Raw genomic sequence first — 24,772 nt, 5'->3', positions numbered from 1 at the left:
AGTCCGAGAGGTTTAAGCCGATCTCCTGATTTTTTAACGCTGGAGGTTGGCGATAGTCAGACCCCAAGGTCCGCGAACAGCCGCTGCCTTATCTGGACCTGGGGAGCGCAGAGGTGACCAAACCCAGGGAGAAAGGGACCTGCGTCCTCCCGATACAAGGGCCAGATGCTGCGCGGGTGCTCGGAGGATCGGACGGGGTGATGAGCAGCCCGGGAAAAAAAACCAAATTAGCATGGGGCGCACAGCTGGCGTGGGACCTGCCGGCCACTCAGCGCTGGGAAAAAGTAATCAATAAGTATTCCGTGGAGAACTAACAGAAGAAAAAAACCTCAGGACACAACATATCGGAGCTCGTTAAATATTGGCAGAGGCGAGTCTCGGCTCGGATCTGGGCTGCTGCGGGCGGTCGGGTGCTGCCGCGTAACGCCACGGAGCAGCAGCGACAAGTCCCACACCGGAGGCCAGCTCTGCGGCGGAAAAACAGCCCGGCGGGATGCGTTCCTGGAAAACGTGGGATCAAACAGGCTCTGGATGGTCTCTGAGCCCCTGGGTGCACCCACGGGTGCCATGGGGAGACCGTGGCCTGTCCCGTCGACGGGGGACGGAGCTGCCACCGTGCCGTGCTCTTGGCACCAGGGTCTCGCTGGACCCCAGCATGGGGGACCGTAGAACCCCCGGGACCGGGTGCCCCCGTTAATGGGGTGCACCATGCCAGACCCCCCTGGTAACGGGTACCCCCATTAATGGGGTGCACCCTGCCAGCTCCCCCAGTACCAGGAACCCCGTTAACAGGGTGCACCATGCCAGACCCCCCCTGGTACCAGGAACCCCATTAATGGGGTGCACTGTGCCAGCCCCCCTGGTACCAGGAGCCCCCATTAATGGGGTGCACCGTGCCAGACCTCCGGTACTGGGAGCCCCCATTAACGGGTTGCACTGTGCCAGACCCCCGGTACCGGGAGCCCCCATTAACGGGGTGCATTGTGCCAGCCCCCTGGTACCGGGAGCCCCCATTAACGGGGTGCATTGTGCCAGCCCCCCTGGTACTGGGAACCCCTGTTAATGGGGTGCACCATGCCAGACGCCCCTGGGCTGGGTGTTGCGGGAGCCCCTAATTAACAGGGTGCACCGTGCCAGCCCCCCCGGTACTGGGAGTCCCATTAACGGGGTGCACCATGCCAGCCCCCCCGGTACCAGGAACCCTGTTAATGGGGTGCACCATGCCAGACCCCCCCCCGGTACCAGGAATCCCATTAAAGGGGTGCATCGTGCCAGACCCCCCCCGATACCGGGAGCCCCCATTAACGGGGTGCACTGTGCCAGACCCCCCGGTACCAGGAATCCCCGTTAACGGGGTGAACCGTGCCAGACCCCCTGGTACCGTGTGCCCCCGTTAATGGGGTGAACCGTGCCAGCCCCCCCAGTACCAGGAACCCCATTAACGGGGTGCACGTGCCAGACCCCCCGGTACCAGGAACCCTATTAATGGGGTGCACCATGCCAGAAGCCCCCCGGTACCGGGAGCCCCCATTAACGGGGTGCACCGTGCCAGACCCCCCCCCCCGGTACCGGGAACGCCGTTAATGGGGTGCACCATGCCAGAAGCCCCCCGGTACCGGGACACCCCCGGCGCGCAGCGCGAGCCCCTCTCCCCGCACCACCCGGCGCACGGGGCGGGCGGGGGGGGGGGGTGTGGGGTGTGGGCGGAGCCAGGCGGGGGGGGGGGGTGTGGGGTGTGGGCGGAGCCAGGCGGGAGGGAGGGAGGGACGGACGAACGGCCGGCCGGACTGACGGCCGGACGCACGCGCACTGCCCGCGCCGCTTACGCAACGCGCTCGCGCCGCTACTACGTGCGCGGCCGCGTGGCGCCGCCGCGCGCACGCGCACGCGCGGTTGTTCCTCCCTCCTCCTCCTCCTTTCTCCCACCCCACCCCCCCCCCCCCACTACCACCCCCACCCCCCTTCCTCCGCTCACCCCCCCCCCTCCCCTCCCCGGCCGCCTCGTGCCGGGAGCGCGCGCGCGCGTCCCCGCCCCTCCCTCCTTCCCTCCCTCCTCCTCCTCCTCCTCCTCCCGCCGCCGCCGCTCGCCCGCTCTCCTCTCTCTCTCTGTCTCTCTCTCTCTCTCTCTCTCTCTCGGTGTGTCGGTTGTGGGGCCGCCGCGTCGCCGGCAGGAAGCCTCCCCGCTCCCGCCTCCGCTCCCGCTCCGCCGCCCCCCTCCCCTCTATCCCCCCGCCCCCGCCTTCCTCTCCTCTCCTCTCCCCCCCTCCTCCCGCCCCCGACTCCCCCGCCGCCCCGCCGCGGGGGGGCGCAGCCCCGCACCCCCTGCCGCCGCCCCGCCATGCCGGAGAAGCGGCCCTTCGAGCGGCTGCCCGCCGACGTGTCCCCCATCAACTACGGACTCTGCCTCAAGCCCGACCTCATCGACTTTACCTTCGAGGGCAAGCTGGAGGCCGCCGTGCAGGTAGGGCCCCGGCCCGGCCCCCTCCTTCTAACCCCGCCGGGCCCTGAGGGGGGACCCTTCCCTCAGCCCGCTCCTCCCGCCACCGGGCCCTGAGGGAGCCCCGTCAGCCCGCCGGGCCCGGCCCCCGCCTTCCCTCCCTCAGCCGGGCCCTGAGGGAGCCCGATCCACACCCCCCCCGCCCTTTTCCCCTTCCCCTTCTCGCCGCCGGGCCCTCAGGGCCTCCCCCCTTCCCCGTCAGCCCGCCGGGGCCCGGCCCTCAGCGCGGTGGAGCCGGCCGGGCAGGTGCAGGGAGGCCGCTCGGAGCTGCTCCCCCCCCCCCCACTCCTCCCCGCGGTCTCCGCCCTCCCTTTCCATTCAGCCTATACATATATATATGTATATATACACCCCCCCCGAGGCCAAGCGTCGAGGAAGGGGCGAGGGCAGCCCGCGGGCCCCGCCCTGCCCCGCTCCGGGCCCCGGGAGGAGCGGGAGCGGCCGGGGAAGGGGGCGGGGGGGGAGCCTCGCCCCGCTGCTACGGGCCCCCCGGTTCCCCCTCGGGCTGTGGGGTGGGGGTGGCCGGCCCGCTCCCTCCCTTCCTCCCACCCCGGCTCGGACAGTCCTCGGTTCTTCTTCCTGCCTGCCCGCTGCCAGAAGGGCCCCGCTAGAGCAAAAGTCCGTATGTGGGGTTTGGCGCGGAGCGGTGGGAACCGTGGATATCTATCCCCGGCTTCCCCTAAATCCGTAGTGAGCACCCTGTTCCTGTTTTCAGCCTCCAGCGTGCTGCTTTTTATCTATATCCAGCCATTCAGATGGCTCGGGATTTTGCTGGAAAGACAAACTACCACATATGCAATTAAATGAGAACTCCCCCGGTGTAGTACGGTAAGCTGGTAGGCCTCAGTGACATGAAAAGCTTGAAGTCAGTGAAGCGAGAGGCTTGGTTAACAGTGGGAAGGGGTGTGCAAACTAAAAACGGCGGGTCTTCTGCCTTTTCTGAAAGGCAAAAGCTTCCCCATGTTCGTGCTTCAAAGCCAGAATGTTTGATGAAAGCCCTGAAGTCTCATAGTCATTCTCAGGCTGCTGTGCCAAGATTTCCTGAATTTGCTTTCATGTCTTTCCTTGTGCAATGATTTGAAATAGATACAGAACTGTAAGGGCTTACCGGACTTCTTCTTAAAATGGGATGACTGTATTGAGAGCTCAAAAAAATGTGAGGGAGATTTTTAAATACTGAGATGTGTACAGATTTAAATCTTGGTCTAAAAAGGTGGTTAAAACCTTGTTTTAAAATGAGGTAACATCAGGGCAATGAAACTGCTCAATCTGAAGCACAGGTACAGAAGAGAGCGAGTGCCTCACTGAGCAAGCGTCTGGTGTCTGTGGAAGTTGGGGAGGGCAAAAGGCTGTGGATGATAGTGAATCTTGTGACTTTTGCGACCTGGAGGAAGACAACCAGAGATGAGTAAGTTTGTGTCATGTGGAAGAAATATTGAACATGTAAATCGCCTTGCAGATTTTGTTCTAGTTCATGTCCTCAGGCTGCTGCTGCCTTTGGGGTCTCGGTTTGATGGCGCATCAGCCTGGGCGAAAATGCTAGCTTGAGAAATTCCCAGTCTCTTCCGTCTCAATCCTAGCCACCTATTCCTGTCTTCGCACCCAAGTTGCTGCTCCTCAGTCCCGTTACAGCTGTGGGGCTGTGCTGCAAATGGGATCACTGAAATCATCCAGGTTAAAAATAACACTCGGGGGGAGGGGAGTCGTGGCTTTTTAAGCCAGCATTGCTACCGAGGAGAGAGTCGTATTGAACAGCAGCCTTGGAAAATTCATTTAAATCCAGGAATAACAAGGATTGAGCTTGTGGAGATGGTAGTTGGTTGGTTTGCAGATTTTAGTCCTGTTGAGATGTTTTTAATAACATTTGCTGTTCAGGAGATTGCTCAATTAATTCCTAGAGCAATGGATAGCACCTGACAATGCGAAATTCTGGACTTTCATACCAGCTGAGGGCATGTGTTAAGGAAGAGCACTGATCTGGCAGGTTCAAGGTTGTAAAAAACCTCTTGTTCACATCACGGTGAGCTGATCTGATGTTCCTGTGGTAGAAAGAATTAAAAAAATATAGGGCAAGATTTTTAAAACATATCTAAAGTATATATCTTTAGTTTTTAATAACTTTTATTAACCATAGACCAAAGAATCATGAGGCCAAATCCCAGCTGCATGCAAGCAAGTACAGGAGAGGTGCAGGAAGGTGTATGGGGTGAGTGTTCACATGCTTGTCTCTAGTTAGCAATCTGGAGGAGTTTGCTGTGGCTGCCAGTGTCCAAAGCGTGGTAAAGGCATGTTCAAGAAAATTAGAGGGTAACTATTCTGCACCTTAATGGAGAGAAGAACAACCAGCTTACCTACAGTACTAGGTGGACAGGATACTTTTTGTACAAGGGAATGGCTTGCTTAAGAATATGCTAACATTTACTAGTTGTTTGTTATTGAGCTGGGATTGAATCTAGAAAATAAAAAATAATTTGTGTGCTTTTGGATCTAATTGGTTCAATGGACCTGTTGGCCATTTCTGCTAGCAGCTTGTAATAAGGTGGAGTGGAGCTCATCAGAGGCATTCTGTTTTCAGCACCTTTGGCATACATTGTACAGTTGTCGAGGTAAAAGTGACTTTATGTTAAGACACAAACTTTGGATTTTCCAGATTTTGGGTAGGGAAATACATACACTGCCTCCTCTTGAAGATCCAGGTATCATTTTTTATAACCAACCAAGAATAATTATTAGTCCCTCTGCTCCATTCCAGTATGATAATGGCTGGACAAGCAATAATCCACATCAAGTACTTAAACCAGTGATGCTTTCTGACCTGCAGGGTGAGTACTGAAACTTTGACACCAGAATAAATCACGCTTAACCACAAAATTAGGAAAATTTTTCATTACGTACATCAGAAGTGTTTGTTTGCTTTGTTATTTTTGCATCTTTACTAGCAAACTGGAATCAGTGAAGGCTATGATATTTAGTCAAGATACTACAAGTAAACACTTGATCAGTCAGTTTGTGTTTCTTGCTCACAGCCATTAAATAGGATTTGGCAGCCCTCTGTGTAGAATTTTGGTAAGTCTTTCGACTTGAGCACCAAGCGCTGAAGAAATGTTAAATAACCTTGCAGTCCTGGCTTTGGGGCAGTACACTTGTGTTGGCTTTTGTACATGTAAGTAACTTAACAAAACATTTTGTCTTCATGCTACAATAATAAATGTTACACTTATATGGCTCCTTCAAAGGAGCTTCTGAGGATAAAGCCTTTTATGATTAAAAAGATAAGGCTGTTGCTTCAGTGTCAGTGGTGAGCAGGTGGATTTCAAAGCCTTAAAAAGAAATGATACGTGTTTGTAGTTTATTGTGACACTTTTAGTTTTCAGGTTAGGGAATTGGCCCTCTGTCTAGTATTTGTTGTTTCTTGATAAAGGAACGATACCGAAATCTGTCTATTGATAGTTTAATTTTGTAGCCTTTTGAAGTTGTGCTTGTTGAGTATCTGGTAACCTATACATTAAGTTTTGTCTGGTCACCTGAGATTTTCAAATAATGTAATTTGTGGTCATATGAATATTTTTGAAGTCTGCAGAATTGTGTAACAATTATATAAACTGACGGTATGTAATTACCATTTATCACAGTTAAAAACCCCAAAGTCCTTAAATGAACTATATCACAAGGAACCCTTATCGCAGCTAGGACAAAACATGGTTGTGGGAGAATCGGGCGCTGCGTGTTGGTAGCAGATCTGGCACTGAAATAGTTGCCTGCTCACAATCCTGTGATCACTCTGTCAGTTGTATCATCTTTTAGCGTTTTAAACTGTTGATTTGTTGGGTGTGTGGGCTTGTTTCTGAATGAGCACAATTAAGGTGGGGGTTTTTTTGGTGGAAATAGTTAATCTACTTTATTCATCTGTTAGCTTGAGATTTAATTATTATAACCCTGATTCTCAGGGTCTAGTTATCAGTGCAGTGCACTCATATTACTCAGTGTCTAGGTCAACTTTTTTCCATTCTGCTTTTGACTCCTGGGAGGCCTAACTGAGGGCTGGAACAAAGAGGGGATGTGTGGCCGTTCTGTTCTTCAGCATCATGCTGAAAAGGCAAACATGAGTAACTAGCAACAGAAACAAACATCTGGCTCCCAAAGTTCAACGGTTGTTTTAAGCTTCTAAATGGAAGTTCTTAACGCTGTCATGGCTCCAAACGATCACCTGTGCGGTGCAGGGCGTAGGTGCAGGGCTTCAGGAAGGTGCATGGTTGTCTTCTAACTTCCTGGTACTTACCTCTATATAACTACCTTCTTTGGAGCCTGTTGTGTGGTGATTCATTTCTTTCATTGCAAACTACAGCAAGGGGTTTTTTGGTTGCAAAGCAACCTATCTTTACTTTAAAGAATTTACAGCCTGAGGTAGATGGCTCTTAAACATCTTTCACAGTCCTTTTAATATGTCTTAAGGATACTCTGTTATATTTAGCAATGTTTAACCTGTATCTGTTGCTTTTTATAGGTTAATTACGCAGTATCTGCTAGACTAAAGAAATGTGTAGTCTTCTGATCCTGCTGCATGCCAGTTAAAGATTAATTGTGACACGCTTGTATGTAAACCTTGAAAAATTAAGCTTAATGGGTGTAGTATTTGTGCTTAGTATCTCCTGGGGGGGGGGGGAGTTGGCTTCTGTAAATATATGGTCATGTTACCTGGCATTGTAACTTAAGTTTCCAGCACATCTGAATTTGAGTGTTAACAAGTCTGGTGCTTCAAAGTCAGGACCTTGGGGCTCTGTGTACCCTTATGCCACCAGCTTCAAAAATAGGAATGCCTTTGCTCTTCTCCCCCACAGAAAGGCCTCTCAGTTCTGTAATTCATAAGGCTAAGATGATTGCATTGATCATAGTTACAAAGGGATTTACTTGTCTGTGTGAATTTGACACTTCTGAAGTATGTGTGACTGCTACCGATGAATGTAGTTGGATGCTCTTTGGAATGAAGTGAATTTTTCCAGTGGGCCAATTAGTCATGGCATTGGTAATTTCACTACTTGGCTACCATAATTTGCTTGAGATGCAGATTAATAAAAGTCTTTATTCCTTTTCTCATTGAAGTTTTGAATTCTTTTTAAAAAGATACATCCTAGAACACGACTGTAGTAATTTTAGTTGTCTATTTTTAGAGAGTAAAATGCTAAAAACATACATGCTTGTTATAATGCTACATTTAGGAAAGCACTCTGAAACTGAATGACAAGATTTTAATTATCTAGTCTTATAAATGGCTCTAGAGAATTAGTTTTGACTATAGAAGATGTCTTTTGGTGCACCTTATCCTGTATTTCAGGTAGGCTGTCGTTCTGCTGAAGCCATTCAAATTCTTGTTTCTAATGTCCTAAAAAGGTTTTTCCACCAAGTCCTTTCCTGCTCTGATAACCTCTGAAAATCAAAAGCTTTACAGCATCTTCGCGTCCTATTTGGCAGAGCCAAATAATTAGCCTTTTTAGCTCTTCTTCCATCAAATGATGTTACCTTGGAAAACTTTTTTGGGGAACTTAAGCTGTTATCTCCTATTGGGTGAGATTTTCCTTCCCAGAAACAAACACTGAGCATGAATGTGGATGTGTAGGGGGTTGGGAAGTGTGTGTCACCTTAGTCTAACAGCATGTTACCGACACAGTTAAAATGTCTTAAAAGGTCTGCCGTTTTTTTGCAGAGCAGACCTCCTTGTGGTATCTGTGTCTGGCTAATCTCAATAGGTGTTTGAATTCTGATTAATGTTAGTAGAGTTTCATCGAAAGCAGCAGGTTTAAAGTTTGGAAACATTTCTTCATTCTGGATATTGGTCTTAGTTCGTCTGCTGCTTTTAAGCATGTCACCCTTATGGCAAAGCTACTTTCATTGTGGGCATTTGTAGCTTGCTCTTGCCTTGATTAGTCTCTTCTTGTTGAAGAGTAAATTTATTTTATTATAGAGCAAGGTGAAGCAGGGTGACAGTTCATGTATCTACAGCTTTGTAATTGGTTATACCTTACTTGGTGAGATGCTTTTTTTCCTTTTAATATGATTGGATTCATGAAAAGCACTGCATGAGCAGAATATCTGTCTTCCAGAACATAGTATTAGCAGAAATGTAAAAGCGGTTTCAAGGTATCGCTTACAGTAAAACACATTCGTTCATCTTCATGATATAGGTAGAGTCGGTAAGCATTAGGCTACAGGTTCTTGTGAGATAAAATGGTCCTAAGTTAAGTATGCTGGATGGCTTATAGTTTTGGTTTTGTTCTTACAGGTGTGTCTGTACTTCATTATTTTTAGTGGATCAGAGGGAGGAGGCTTTCATGCTAGAGTCTGTGTGCCAACATGAAAACTTTTTTTTTCCCTCACTGAATTAAATTACAAGAGCCTCAGAAGTGTGCTGTACAGTACACTGTCAGTATTTATATCTGTGAGCTGAATTTTGCCCTTTATTTTTTGGGAGTTGGAGGGTGAACATTTTTTAGCCTACTGGTTCACTCAGTCCCTTTAAATGTTTTCTAATATGTTGCACTCTTTTGTAAAACTGACTTGATATTTGTAGGAGGTAAGAAAATAATAAAAATAGGGAATTGCCTTTCTAAGCAGCCTCTGAAATTGTCTCTGCTTAAACCTAAACTTTCTTATTTTGTGGGCACAGTGCTACACTGAAAATTCTTCTGTCCTCAGAAGAGGTTGTTTTTTAAAGATCAAGCCTATTGTTAAACCCAGTATTGTCTGCAATTTGGACAGCTCTTTATGCATCTTGGATTTGTAGATTGAATAAAGGTCTCTACTAGACATTTATAAAAAGCTTTCTCATTCTGATTTTTCTGTGTTTTAGAAGACCTCGAAAAACCCCAACCCCTAATATTGTGATGAAAATTGTTGAGCTTTGATCTTAGGTTTTGGGAAATGTTGTAATCCTTTAGTTTCATGTACAGCAAATTGAAAAAGAAGAAAAAGATTTCAGATTGTATCTTTACAAGAAGCATCAAATCTAACCTGTGTCACTTTAGTTGTTACATTTGCTCGTTTTATGCTTTGCAAACATGTTGTTTCTAGAATCAGGTTAAGTTTATTAGGTAACATTGTTTTGGTTTTATTACCATAAAGAGGCAACATGAAAACAACATAGCTCTTCTGCACTGTTCTTCAACACAATACTGCAGGGTGACTGACAAGCAGGATTTGGAAAGATTCACTAATAGTTACTCTTGTCAAAAAGTATAAGCCCTTACTTAATATTTATTATACAAACAATTCTGTTAATAGGAATAAGCCATAGACATTTGCTTCAGAAGCAAAGTTGGTGACTAAGGTTAGAAAGAAACTTCTGAGTTAGGTTTGTCTTGTGTTAACCATCCACCGTGGGGGTTGGCTTTCCTTGGATTATCTGGGATTAGCCCTTTGGTTAACAGATTATTGGACTAGATAGACCATTCTTGTGATGTGGGTATGCCTATTAAGTTATAGATTTAAATTTCTTAAACCTCTCTTATCACTGACTAGACTTGAATTTGTTTTTAATGTACACAATGACTAAGGAACTATTCCTTCAGCAAGCCTAGGTAGAACGGTTTAGGACTGAATATCTGCTTCCATTTACTCATCTTGTATAGATACCAGCTCCTTTATGGCAGAGTGGTAAGTGTCTGCTTCAACTGTGACACTTCAGCTTATTATTTCGGCTTTATTTGTAATAAATGTATTTACACTCAGATGCTTGAATGGTGAGCTGGTGTGCACATGCAAAGTAATTTGCTGATTTTGCTACAGGGATGAAGGAGCTCTTGATTCCTGGAACCAGTTTCCATCACAAAGAGGTCCAGCTGGTTCTTGCTGTGTTCAAACATGGATAGCTAGAGTGATGGGTACAGGTGTTAATAGGGCATTTTGGGATTATAATAGTGAAAAACAAATAAAGGCATACAAGTCCTTATGCTTTAAGAAACTTACTGTCTGGGGTAGGAAGCAGTTCCTTTGTACATATGTTAAACCCTAGCTGGCTGTTATAGGAATTCTTGCTCCTTTATTTAAAAAACTGGTGTTGTCTACTGCCAGACATTGTATCCTGGACTAGCAGGATTACTAGCTTGATCCAGTGTGATGATTCTAGTGGTTTCAGCCATAAGTTTCTAAATAATTCCTAGTTTAATTCCCAAATATTTTACCCCTTTGTAATTAATTGATATTTAATTTGAATTCCTCTGTATTCAAGCTTTTGCATCCAAATAGAAAGCTGGCACAGTGAGACAGTTTATTACTACGCTGGGAGCTGGCCACTTGTTAAATAAAGCAAAGTGTGTGTAGCCAAGAGCTGGCAGAAGGAAAGCTTTCAGGAAAATGTAAAGGCGAATTTCTTGGCAGATGTTTTTAACCTAGGAAGTTCTTATAGTGTTGACAGTTTAGAACACAGTACTGTAGGTTGTATTTCTGATCATCTCTGAAAGATGTAAGTTTGCATTCAAAGGCTTTGACTATAGTCTCCTGTAGGTCATCTCTAAAAGGAAGCTTACAGGCTCTCTATCTATTTTTATTGGTCTTGGATTCCCAGGCATGTACAAGGGCCCTATTGTCAAGCTTTCATACCAATTTTTAACAGGCAGTTCATTCCCTTAAATAATTTACAGTGTTGATAAGTAGGCCTAGATGGCTTGAACATGATTCAAGTACACATGTTCCAGAACAATTGAGAGCATCAGTGGAATATCTTTTTCTTTTTTACCACTCTTAAACACTAAATTTTACTTCAGACACTTGATGGTGGAAGGGGTTTTAGATTAAAGGGTGGTGGGAATGCCTACCTACCTAAGGGAGCTCAAGGGAGTAGGGAACACTGTTTCTTCCTGATGCTCATAAAATTTCTCTTCCAGGTGAAACAGGCAACCAACCAAATTGTGATGAACTGTGCTGACATCGACATTATTACAGCTTCCTATGCGCCAGAAGGAGACGAAGGTAGGATTGCTTTTTTACTGGAGTTTTTACATGTTAATTTATTTCATTTCTGACGTGAGGTGCTCTTGCCAACAGCTAACAACTTTGATTGCAAAATTACGTAATAGTTTGATAAGCTAACCTACCCCTAGAAGCACAAAATTAATTATCTAACCTTTATTCTCTTCTCATCACTACCATTTGCGTTACATTTTAAAATGTTACTACAGGCTTCCATGAAGTCTACATTCTACTCCATCATGCCTGAGTGTTGTAGGCAAAAGGATGTTTGACTGTTTTTACATTATTATTTATCTTTATACCAGATAACTGTGTAAGAATATGATTTGTAGCTATGGTCTTCGTAGTATTGACAAAATCTCTGACAAGGGTTTAGATAAGGAATGCATCAATAATGGCCTGGAGTAGGAAAAACGCATTGGGAAAGGATTTGGAAAAGTACAGAAGACAGTTAATTGACATTTAGGAGGATGTTCCGAGTGTAGGGCAATGTGGAAAAAGGTGACTGTGTGGAGGAGACAATGACTGGGAATCCAGTTCAGTGAAAGGCTGGAAGTTAATGGAGAAATCAAAGCAGCAGTACCTGTTTGTAATGCACAGTTCTAGTAGTTGACATCTTCCCCAATTATATTTTGAGGAGATTTAGCAGACACAAAAAAACTTCTAGCAATTGAAGCATGAAGTGACTGAGGTGTGGAAAATAAGCTCCTTGAAACAGAGCAATGGTCTAACAGTGTGCAAAGCCTTTGTAGTTTTCTTATGGAGCCTTTGCTGTTTCAAGCACAGTAGCTATTTGGTCCACTGTGTATGACTGTTCCTTAAGTCCTTCGGACAACAAAAGGCTCTGCAGAGCCTCCCTTTCCATATGGAAAATGCCACAATGATGTCATGAAGCACTTTGTTGAAACCATGATTGTGAATTAAAGGAATGATCTCGATGGATAGAAGAAAAAGGTGTTCCTTTGATTAGGTTTAAACTTCTCTAGTATGCTTATGCAACAGCTGAAGGAAGTTGGAGAGAAGGGCTGTTTGTGCGAACACCTAAAGAAGAAAAGAAATCTTAATTTTCTGGACTGGATTTGGTAGGGACAATTCCAGTTCATGTTGCAGTGATGTTATCCTATGGCTAATAGATTTGTACGTGGCAAGTGGAATGTCTGCAATGAGTCTTTGCATTTAAATTGGTTTGACTTTTTTTAATCTTTAATATAGTATTAAAGAAACCAGAGGGCTTCTTAAATGCAGTTGAGAGCAGCCAAGCGGTGCTTAGGTGGATGGGGAGCTCTGTCCTAAGGAAGTAGCGTTTGGCGGGTGTGTTGTGGAAAAGTAGAGCTCACTGCAGGAAGTGCAGTCACAGCGAGAGAGGGCGGCAGAGAAGAGTATTATTACCAAAGAGCTTGGAGTCTGGCCACCAAGTTTTGATAGTGAAAGAATAGCGCGCTATTTCCTACGTGCTTGATTCGGGCTCCCGGGTTGTACCCTGGCGCTCCATTCCTGCGTGCCTTTCACACGCTACCGTTAGTGATCTTTAGCTGATTGGATGCACTGTGTTGCTAAGCACTACTGGAGTTATTTCTTATACTGAGTAATGAGGTGATAACAAGAGTGGTAGTAACAGCAGAGTGTGTATGGAGTCTGTTCCACCTACCACCCTGCCATAGGCCCAAACCACCTATCAATTTTTTATTTTGTCATTGAGAAAATGAAAATAAATGGAAAAGGTACCTAGGAATAAAGTTTCTTTCCAGTCAAATCAGGAAAAATACATTAGAATAGAGAGGATTGTATCATAACTGTTGTATCATAAATACTTGAGGTGCAGTTTTATTGCATGTTTACTATAATTAGACCCAGGCTGCATAGGGTTAAAACATATCTTTCAGTTTGGTAAACTGCCAACTAGTATAATGGCTTTGGAAGTAAAATTGCATGAAACTGGCAGGCTATTTGCTGGCACCTGTTGATACAGATCAAGTCGGTCTTACTAATGCTTCTATTGTGCACAGCTTTTGGATGGTAATTGTATAACTGGTCTCAAAAACAGAGTACGAAATATAGTCCAATGAACCAACAGAAATATCAGCCAGATCGTTTGGATTTAGTTACTTAGGCGAGCCTTGTACCGATTGCCTATATAGTATGTTTGAAAATGAGTGAGGCGTTAGTGGTGTTTTCTCCTTTAAAGGCTCTAGTGAAGAATTGTTACCTCTTTTAGTTCTGTACCTCAGTGGGGAAGAATTTGTCCACGCTTGTCTGTAAATGTGAGGCAAAAGATAATCAGTCACTTATCTTCTTTCAAGTATGGTTCTGTTCCGAAAAGTAGCTGTGTGAAAAGGAGACCTCCTTGTTCAACAGATAACGTTTCCCTTGTTTATGGAGCTGATCTGTTGACTTTTGTGCAGAATAGTTTATTCTTTTCCTAATAATTCTTGTTAATCTTGAGTACCTACTACACTGTGGCTTGTACAACAACAGGAATCTTAGCTAGAACTGTGGGCCATGTTTTCCCTCCGCTCGTATTCACTCTTCTAAAGATGGATACAGCAGAGGGTAGAACTTGGTCTTTGGAACTTTAATGCAGATTTGCAGGGAAATCAGATTATTGCCCAATATTTGACAGGAAGCTGAGGGAGGATCTCTGAAGCTTTAAAGTCAAAGTAAAAGATTTTGCTGTGTAATCCACAATTGAGTGATAGTGAATAATAAACCAGGAGAGATTGATTACGCAGTACTTTGGAATAGAAAAATTCTGTTTCAACATAAAACTAGTGTAGTGATTGTAACTGGAGGTTGTGGATTTGCTGTTTGTGCCAGGTATGCTGTAATGGAACAAAGCTACTCAGAAGACTGAGTTTTTTGTTGCTGAAGTTATGACTGGCTCTTCCCACTAATCATAACGAGCAATTGTTTTGTTTTTTCCAGAAACTACTTTTCAGCATTTGTAGTCAAATGTTTATAGTGCAGCCTTAGTGTTTAGGTGTGCACGTACTGTACTACCATCGTCCAAATGGTTGACTTTGCTCAGCTAAATGAAGAACTGAAAAGGCATTCCTAAGCAAGTTGGTTCTTAATTTAAATTTTAGGGGATTGAGTTTCATACTTACAGAATGCTAAGTCATATGAACTTCCTGCGAATCTCTCTTTAAGGAGTTGTGAAATTGTAATGGAGTCATAATCAGTGAATTACATTGTCTTTAGCTTGGAAAGCTTTTCAGATACTGTGGCATCTAAAGCAGCTTCTTGAATTTAGAGATGCTTGGAGGGTAGTAGTTGGCAATTTTGCATAGAAAATTACAAGCAACCATAGTGATGTTTGTTTAGCAGACATAATCAAGTGAACTTTGATTTGTACTTCAACCTTTAAAAGGTTTTAAGGCCAGAACTCATTAGTTTAGTCTTTTCCTTCCTAGCATGGTAGGGACATGCTTGGATGCTAGTGCTAGATGCTGGTTACACCAGAGCCTCAGCTGATGTTTAAAAACAACAAAAGACCACTAGCACTTAGGGAAAGCTAAGCAATGTGACGCAAGTGTATCTAAGCAGTGCTTTCCCTTGGCCTGGGAGTACTACTGTTTCATGATGATCGTAAGGCAGTCTTGAAGTCATGTTGCTGTGGAAAGGGGCAATGACGCTTGTCCTCACTCCATTCCTTCTCTTGGCATTCATTGAGCAGCCATGTAGATCAGGAAACTGCACTGGCTGAAAACTGCCTCTACAAGGCGGGAAGAAAAAAGTCAGCTTGGAGATGGATCATCTTCCTGATCCTGATGATTGTATGTGAATGCCAGTGGAAGGAAGGGAATGGAAACATGCAGCTGGGGCCAGGTGGGAAAAATGGGACTACTGTCTCTGCCTGTAGCAGACTACATTTGTCGAAGCCAGTTGTGAAACCTTTCTTTGTTGTAGAAAAGCTCATCTTCATCCTTTCTTCTGGAGACGACGTGATGTTGACAGAATTTTAAATGGTAGTTTTTTTAAGGAGGCCTGGGCTTCATTGGCATGGACAGTTTGGGAATATCTGGTAGGCAAGAATACTCAGAAGACTCCTTTAAAGGATTTTACAACCACTGGTTTGAAACACATGGAAAGATGTGAAAGGGCTTGAAAGCATTAGCATTCTCAGGAATTGCATCGGCATAGTTCAGTGGCTAACACCGAAGGAGGTCAGCGTATGCTGTGTCAACATGTAGATGTTTTAAGCTAACATGTTTAATTTGCAGGTAGAGTAGGCAGAGTGCACACAGTCACTGCAGCTCAGTTGATGACTGCAAGTTCATTAAGCCACTGTACCTTAATTGCCTATGACTTCCCCATGCCATGGAATGAGGGCTACTTGAAAAAATTCCATCTCTTGCACTTGGCTTTGTCTTTACTTTGAAATGCATGCACATTTGACATTGCTTAAAACCTTTGGCTAGGTTCCACGTTTATAAGCATGTAATACAGAAAGTGGGATCATTAATTGATGTATCCATCGGGTTTACTGTGCAATTTCAGGAAGTACTCCGTAGAAGGACTGTAGTTTATTTCAAATGCTTTTGTAGAATTTGATATGTAGTGCTTTGAGTTTGAGAGGGTTGCTAGATCTGATTTTTATGCCTTTTTTCCAAAGACATGGAGCACTAGCAGCTTTTTATTTTCTCATGCGACTTGGTCCAGACTGTGTACTAATGTGCTAGTGATTAACTTGCAACCTTGCAGTGCCAAACTCTCCAAAGTTAGTAGGCTGCCAAAATTGTGTTGTTCTCTTCAGGAGCTTTTGTATTCAACACTGTTAGGAATTCAGACAGCCTTTTACTGCAATTACATCTTTGTTATAAGCAGTTCTCTTAAACTCTTAACAAAAAGTATTGTTGATGGTTTTCCATGGTTCTTTTGCTCTGGATTAAATTATTGGCACTGAATAGTTAGTTTAAAAAAAAAAAAAAAGTAACTTTGAATATTTCATTTATATTCTGCTGTTTCAGAAATTGATATATAAGCAGCTGCTTTGAGAATTACAAAAAAATGCTGGAGTTGAGCATGGAAAGACGCTCTTCTAGACACCCAATTCCGCAATGAATACACATCTTGTGAAACTGTAAATGAATATCACCTTTTGTTTGAGATGTGCTCTTGCCATTGCTTTTAAGTGTTTGTCAGAGGCTAGTTGTCACGGCGAGTGGGGCAGTCCTGGGGTATCACAAGACTCTTGGCCTCCTTTAGTGGAGATTGCGATCAGTGTGTGCTGGGAGTGCACCGCATTGCTCCTGAGATGGCTGCTTCCAGCCTATTTAAACTATAACTTGTTTAAACATTGTTTCTAACCTTAGGGTAATTGGGTTCTAATACTGTAAAATTAAGGTTGAAAAGCTCTTTGAAACAAGGTTGCTTTCTGCAATGTGTTAATATGCTTTCTCAGGCTGTTGCAGGGGAAAAAAACCTGAGGGTCTTTACCTTCTTCTACCACTGGTAATGTTTACCTGTGTCTTTCCTATGCCTTTTCTAGTACAGGTTAAAAAGGTTATAAAGTAGCGGAGCTACAGATTCAAATACACTTAGGAGGACTTCACATTTGGGAGAGGAGGGGAGGGAAACTTGATATTCATTGTCAACTTTTGGCAGAAGATCTGCATAACATGCATTCTTCTGTATTTCTCAGTTTCAGTAGGTTAGAACTATGATCTTGAAGTCATGGTATTGTTTGTCTCTGGTATCAGATTGTTTCCATTAGAAGCTGTAAAAAGATAAAAATGTTTTTGGTTTGCTGTGGTCATTTTAAAATGCATGGAGGGGGGGAGTGTTTCTGCATTCTTGTACTGATCTTTATCAGACATTTCTCAGGTTTTCGTTTAGCCTCTGACCACAGGCTGACAGCTCAGCATCTGCAGGTTGTCCAGCAGCAGGATTCCTCCCAGGCAGGCTGACATAAATTTCCGACAGGTATTCAGCCCATCCTTCCCTCTGACTGAGGTCAGTAACATGCTATTGCAGAACAACAGGTTTGTTGTCTGTTGGACTCTAAACGGGGTCAAAATTCATTGGATCTAAACGATGTAGTCAGCAATCAGCTCCACACTGTTGCTGGGAAGCCCACTTCCAGACTAGTATGTTGCATGTTAGCATTGTTCCCCTGAATATCTTCTCTCCAACTCTCTTATAATGTCTGCTTTTCTGCCTCTATTCCCCAGAGTTATAAGAAGAAGAGCTAAACCTTTACTTCTTGTTGCTCATTGCCCAACACTTGCTGGCATTTTGATGTCCTTGGCATGTGTTCTATTTAAATGGTCTAACTCATCCTTCTTACAGTTGATTTTAAAAATCTTGGAACTCCTCAGTGCAGACTAGTAGTCTAAAGTTCTTCTACTTGATCATGTAAAGAATTTTTTTCTTGAATTTGTTTCTGTACTGTATTTTTTCTTACAGCTAGAATTGTTTTATTGTAAGCATTTGTGTATTATGTACCCTAGCATGGTGGTTAACTCTGATTAAATGCTGAGCAGAGCACTGTGAAACCAGTAGTTAAGACTAATGCATTCACACAGTTTTTGCATTTATGTTCTCTGTGAGCAGAGGTTGGTATTAACTCTGACTTAAGGCTGAAATCATACTATTCCAGAATAAATAGCACTTTCAATTTTATAAAAATAAAAACATGTCTCCAGTTACTTTTGTCACATATGGAACAACTTAGCTGAACATCTTGCAAGTGTGCTTAGGCTGCCTATGAAACCGAATACCTGGATTCTTGTAGTGATACTTGAGCATGGAAGACGGGTCATTCTGTAAATTAAATAGTTGTTTCAAACAAGCTTTGTCATTCAGAACTCTATGTAATGAAGAAGTTGGTATAGTGGTACATTTTTCCTTTAGGATGTTCACCTCTATGTATCACAGCACTTCCCAGTATTTTTTTGTCCTTTTTTTTGTGACCATTCAAAACTAGTATCTACTACAGTAGATAACTGAAGCTATTTACTGAATCTTTCTTCCTAGGTCAATTTTGAAAGTACCTGAAAACGCTGCTAGACCCTTGCTAGCATTTCAATCTCCTATGTGTGTTTCCACTTTGATTTAAGGGGTGTAAGTGGGATGGGACAGGCAGCTTGTGCTAGGAATGCTGTTAATTTAAACCGGTCTGTGTGTTTCCCATATCTTTCAAAACTATACTGAATTGCCAAGTGTTTATTATATTTATAAATCTGGAATTGTACATCAGTATGTCTGCATAGAAAGGTGTAGTGCTTACCAAGTTTGGTGGTTCAGGATGCTGATGTGTGGTAGAAAGCATTGCTAATTTGTTTTGGTGCAGATTTGCATTTCTTAAAGATAGCTGGTTATTGTGGTGGTTAAGTATAGAGTGACAAGTAGCAGAACTTGCATAGGTGAGGTCCTATGTAGCTATTTTAGAGTTTGGGGTTTTTTGGGGGTTTTTGTTTGTTTGTTTGTTTGAAGGAACATAGATGTACATCACTTTGAATGCAGCGAGTGGGACTTGATGAATTAGGAAGGAAGAAGCAACACCAGGTGTTCTCTCTTGGCTCTGCTAACTCTAAGCTCCAGGACAGGTTTAATTCCTGTGTACTGATTCCCTCCCCGCATCTATCCAGCTTGGCCTCATAGTTCGGATGATTGCATCTACAAATAGATTCAATGCTATGTAAATGCCATACTGCTTCATATTCTGGTTGATTTTGTATGCCGTTGCTGAATGGTATATAAACTCCAAAGTGAGGTCCACAAATTAGTTAAATAAATCATAAGCATCCTGTTTGGAATAATTAATAAGAATCCTGCTGCACTGATGTAAACATTTAATATTGATGGGAAGTTTTGTGTGATTTGTCAGGATTGTAGTAGTTGTTACCAGCATTGCTGGTGGTGTACAGGGTACTGCTCTTACTTCAAGTTTGCAATTTAACAGTACAGCTTTCATTACTTGGCACAGCTGAAGACTTCCCTGCCATGTACGAGTGCAGCGTTCTGATGGATGGGATATATGGCAGAGGTGGAAGGAGCACGGAGGTGGTGCTTTGAGTTTGTGGCTGTATAGTCTGATGTAAATGTGGTAGATTTATTTGTCTGAAGCAAGATAATAAAACATGGATCTCTGACAATGGGTGGCATTTCTTTGGTTGCTTGCATTTATATCATTCTAGATTACTCAATCTTCATTGATTTGTTGGGTAACTACAGCATGTTGTTGGATTCAGCTGATTCAGTTAATTTTAAATGTTCGTGAGTTACAAAAACATCTCTGGTGCTTATTTCAAACAAAGTAGTCTGTTTTTCTGTTTCAGAGGTACATGCCACAGGGTTCAACTATCAAAATGAGGATGAAAAGGTTACTCTCTCCTTTCCCAGTACTCTTCAGAAGGGTAAGAGCTATTTTCATGCCTTCTGCTTGCTTCAACCATGTGTTTGAGACATTTGCACTTGAAAAAGCTGGAGTAGGACAGCTCTGTCTTCCCTGAAGTTTCTGACTGTGAATGTAGTGCTCCCTAGGGAGTCTGTCCAGTATAAGTCATTTTGTGAGCCACTGGAATTGAAAATGTTGTTTTGCTAATGGTGATGTTTGCTTCCAACACCTGAGGTGACTCTAATTATTTACCTGCTATTGGGAGTTAGGCTCAGAAGCTCTTTATGTTAGCTACTGATGATCTGTTTCTCTCTTACCAAGAGTGAGCTAATCTGAATTACTGCAGTATTTTCCTAGGCATGAATGTACTAATTCTTTTGAAACTGCTACAGCTTTTTGCTCTGAGGAGTTTGTTGATTGAAACTCAGATCCTTAGTTTGAATAAAGCAGTTTTATTTCATGTTGACAAATACAAATATAAAGATTCTAGGGTGATAAAACTTTAGTGTTTCATTCTGTGAGATATTGGCATGCTGCCTCTCTGATCAAGATCAGGTTTCCCCTTTTGCACTGAGACGTCGAGGGCAGAATAAATCCTGAGACTAATTGACTTACAAGCTTGAACAGAGCCAGTGCTCCATCTTGGCTTTTGTAGTAGGTTATTATTACTTAGTAGCCATCCTATATTTTTGCAAACTTTACTCAAAGGTAAGGATTGTAGGATCAGACTTCTCAAACAGCTTAAGGTAGGTCTGTCTTGGTTATTGCATTGTGTTTAGAAGATGAGAATGAATACTGCAGCAGCCTCTGATCTCCGATCAATGCTAAAATGCTATGGTGAGTCTGGCTTTGTGTGCATTGGTCTGCTGGAGCTTATTTTATGTAAGCAGAGTGAAGGGTTTGAGGGAGGCTGGCAAAAAAGTGGTGGGTGGAGATGAATTAAAGGGACACCTTATTTCAGAAGGGCAGTGGGCCAGCTGAGTAGCCTGGCCTGAAGGTCCAGACCAAATAAATGTTCTGTTTGGCACATGCCAATAACAATGTCCCATCTGCTTCTGTTACAGGGACAGGGACGCTAAAGATAGACTTTGTAGGGGAGCTGAATGATAAAATGAAAGGTTTTTACCGAAGTAAATATACCACCCCTACTGGAGACACACGCTATGCTGCTGTCACTCAGTTTGAGGTATGGGCTATATTTTTGTTTTGAGGGAATGTCATTCTTAATATAGGATTTATGCTTAGAAGCAGCAAAGACACAATTTCCTAGCTTTAGCTATACCCTCTGGGTAAATTTCAAAAATCCATATTTATTTGCTGCTTGCTTTTAGTGTGGATGGGTAATACTAAAAGCAGCCTTTACATTGCGACTTCAAGGTCAGTAAATTCTGGATCTGGCAAATTCCCCAGCCAGGGATCATGCTGATGTGTGATGCATCGTATATATACAATAAATGCCATGTTTAAGAACAGCTATTTATTTAGATGTGGTCAAATACCTCTGTATAACTTTCCTTCATGAAGTGTATTAATTTTTTTAATAGGACACTCTGCCTTTATCTCAGTATCTTAGTGACATCCAAAATGTAAGCCAGATTCTGTCTCAAGTATTATGTAAACCCTGGACTTAATGACAGAATTTTATACCATATTGTAATTTCATAGTTATCTGCCTGGTTACGTAAAAACATGGAGTACTTACCTCATACAAATAGAACATTTCTTGGGTGCAGTCTGCTGATGGAATATAAATAGGTGGTCTTGTGTGTATGGTCTGTGAACGCCTGGGTGCCCTCTCTGTTTTCACATGACTGAGCTTTGCTCCTGTCATGACTCTGCTAAATTTTGCTCAGACTGTAGAATTCCATCACAGCACAGAGTGCTTTTCAGCTGCATTTTTTTTTTTTTAAACCAAGAGTGAAATAAGTAAGAATAAAATGCTCTAATGCAGAGGTCAAGAGTGTCAGTGAAGAGACTCTACACCTGACTAGTCATCATTCATCCAACTTCTTGTCTGTAAAATATGCTGAATTTTTTTGTGTGTTTTATTGCCACAATCTCTTGTGATTTATTTGTTTAATGCTCTTACTTTCTTCAGGCCACTGATGCTCGCAGAGCTTTCCCTTGCTGGGATGAGCCTGCTATTAAGGCAACATTTGATATTTCTTTGGTGGTTCCTAAAGACAGAGTAGCTTTGTCAAATATGGTAAGTTCTTGATGTGCAAGTAAACACTGTTTTAAATAAAGCTGTAATAGCGCCAGCTGATTATTTGATAGTTAATAGTGCGCATCATTGGTAACACACAGAATTAGGAATACAGGCTGTCTTGCTAGCTATTCCTAAGCATCAATAAATTGAGAGAGCTTATAAAAAGATGATATTGTGATGTCAGATACTAGCACAAAACCTAAACGGGTTGTACAAACCACAGTGATGGTGGTTTAAAAAAAAAAAAGTCTTAGCATATGTCAAGCCACGTGCTGCTTGATTAAGAGTGACTGGGAAAAAAAATAAGCCTTTGTGTGTTTATATAGCTGTTACAGCTACATGAGCACTTGAGATAAATAAGCATGTTTTCTGCTCTAGAGAATTTCTGACCAGAACTGGGATAAAATGTGCAAGTAGAAGTACCTCTGCCACAAATACAAGTGGGCATTTTCAGGTTGCTACTTTAAATATGGTGCACATATTTCTAGATTATGTTGCTGGAGGAGAGCAAGTCAGTTTAAAAACAGACTTTTTATTCCAGTAGCTAACTTTCATAGTTACCTGTAAAGTCTAGCATTGCCCAGTGACCACATGGTTGTGGTTTCTGTTTCAGAATTTGAAGTGAAAACCTGATGCCTTACTGGGATGTGGGTAATACTGTCTTTGAAGGACAGCAGCTGATAGCTGATGTATTCAGCTGCCTTTGCAGTAATGGAATATAACTTATAAAAGTACACCACCATGTGTGATAGGGCATTTTTAGTTAGGAGGTGAACTACATTGTGGTCTGTTTTTTAAAATCATAAAAGAAGTGTCCTTTCATTTTGAATGCATGACTCATAATGATGGAATAGTTAGCCAAATGTATTGTGTAATACAGTTTCACTTCCATGAAACTAACTGATTCCCTTTCATGTTGAAAGAATGTCATTGACCGGAAGCCCTACCCAGATGATGAAAATCTGGTGGAAGTGAAGTTTGCTCGCACCCCTATAATGTCAACGTATCTTGTAGCGTTTGTGGTGGGAGAATATGACTTCGTAGAGGCCAGGTCCCTCGATGGCGTCTTAGTGCGTGTTTACACTCCTGTTGGCAAAGCAGAACAAGGAAAGTTTGCGTTAGAGGTAAATGCACTCAGGGTGACTTCATTATTGCTATAGCGATCTCCGACAGGCTGGACATAGCTGACTCCTCTGTTCAATCACCTAAATCCATGCAAAGCTCGTGAGGCTGTTTTTTTGCTTTAATGGCTTGGAGAGACTGGGCTTGATATTAAACAGAATTTCAGTTGTGGACACACTAATGTCTGTAATGACAAAAACATACGGGTTAATTCAGTTCTGATTTGGTGATACAGACTTTGGTCCAAAGATGATGAGAAGTACTGAAGGGTAGGCTACAGCCTGGGAAAAAAAGGGGATGGGAGTCTTCCAAACCATTGTGCTCTGGAGGCTGGGAATGGGGCTTCTGGAAGAAATCTTGTGTATGCTGCTTTCTTAGGCTAGTGTCAGTCATAAATTTTCAAGTTTTACCAGTTGTTCTATGTGAACATAACATTTCTCTTCTTATTTCTTACAGGTTGCTGCTAAAACTCTGCCTTTTTATAAGGACTACTTCAATGTTCCTTACCCTCTTCCTAAAATTGATCTCATAGCTATTGCAGACTTTGCTGCTGGTAAAGTAACTCACTTTATTGATGAACTGTATTTTATTTGAATTTTAAACATTTAGGAAGAGGTGTGTATCAATATCAATAAACCTTTGTATTTATTTTATAAAGGTGCCATGGAGAACTGGGGCCTTGTTACTTATAGGTATGCTGTTAAAATACTGTCTTTCCCCCTCTTTGTTCACTAATTCTTGGAAGTAATTGGCTTAGTTTTAGGGAGCTGTAATTATTGGGTATCATCCCAAATAAGACTGAGTAAATACCTTCAACTCTTGCTTCGGTTTGGATAATTTTGACTTCTGCAGCAGCGTGCATTATTGTACAAATCTTAGGAAGGCAAGAACGAGCTATTACAACTACTGTCCAAGGGCGTGAGATTTTTAAGTGTCTGGCAGTACTGCCTGTTCTACAAGAGAACTTTCTTGGCCCCTTTTTTCCCCCGTAAAAGTGACATGCTTACTGACACAGCTGGAAGAGTTTCTGATTTTATGTTGTAGGCAAGTTGGTAAATTTAGCAACCACAGTATAACCATGTGGATGTGAGTAAATAAAAAATATTAACTTGCCTTCCTTTTCAGTTTTATTTTTTCTTCATCTGATCAAGCTTTTGTACTTTTGCTTGATATTATTACATTATCTGTGCTCATTGTTAGAATGATTTTTCTTCATTTTGTACAACATTGGTCTTGTAAGCTTTGGACTTTAAACCCTGAAACAGTTTGAATTTCTTCTGCTAAACTTTTAATTTGGCCTTAAAAAATTGAAACATAAATTTGAGCCCAGGTTTAAAATCTACTTGTCTGCTTATCACAATTCTGAAATCTGATATTTTACTCCCTGTGGAAAAAAAATATTTGTCCTGGATGAGTAGAATTTTTGGAAGCCTTTCTTAATTGTGCTGTTAATTCCCCCCCCACACCCTTATGCTCGGTTTGGCACGCTTGCTTTATCCCTTTGGGGACAGAAGGTTGGCATAACCTGCAGGCACCATCTATGTTTTGAAATGCACGTTTTTTCCCTTTGAGTTGCAGCAGTCCAGAAGTCCTTTCTGACTGACCCACTAAGTCCTGATCATGACAAGGGTGTTCATAGCAGAAG

General features: G+C 42.9%; 1 protein-coding gene across 1 annotated transcript in view; it reads left to right on the top strand.

The window, feature by feature from the left end:
* Positions 1-2,075: 2,075 nt before the first annotated feature.
* The window catches only part of NPEPPS (aminopeptidase puromycin sensitive), a 39,384-nt gene continuing 16,687 nt past the window's right edge, over positions 2,076-24,772 (top strand). Inside the window, exons 1-8 of the mRNA XM_075036440.1 lie at positions 2,076-2,461; positions 11,374-11,458; positions 19,738-19,815; positions 20,861-20,982; positions 21,895-22,002; positions 22,929-23,129; positions 23,584-23,680; positions 23,786-23,819. Coding sequence (XP_074892541.1) covers positions 2,339-2,461; positions 11,374-11,458; positions 19,738-19,815; positions 20,861-20,982; positions 21,895-22,002; positions 22,929-23,129; positions 23,584-23,680; positions 23,786-23,819 — 848 coding nt within the window. The 5' untranslated portion in view covers positions 2,076-2,338. The remainder of the gene's footprint in view (positions 2,462-11,373; positions 11,459-19,737; positions 19,816-20,860; positions 20,983-21,894; positions 22,003-22,928; positions 23,130-23,583; positions 23,681-23,785; positions 23,820-24,772) is intronic.

The sequence above is a fragment of the Buteo buteo genome, chromosome 9 (assembly GCF_964188355.1).
Source record: "Buteo buteo chromosome 9, bButBut1.hap1.1, whole genome shotgun sequence".
Classification (NCBI taxonomy): domain Eukaryota; kingdom Metazoa; phylum Chordata; class Aves; order Accipitriformes; family Accipitridae; genus Buteo; species Buteo buteo.
This window is presented reverse-complemented; position numbering and strand designations above follow the sequence as displayed.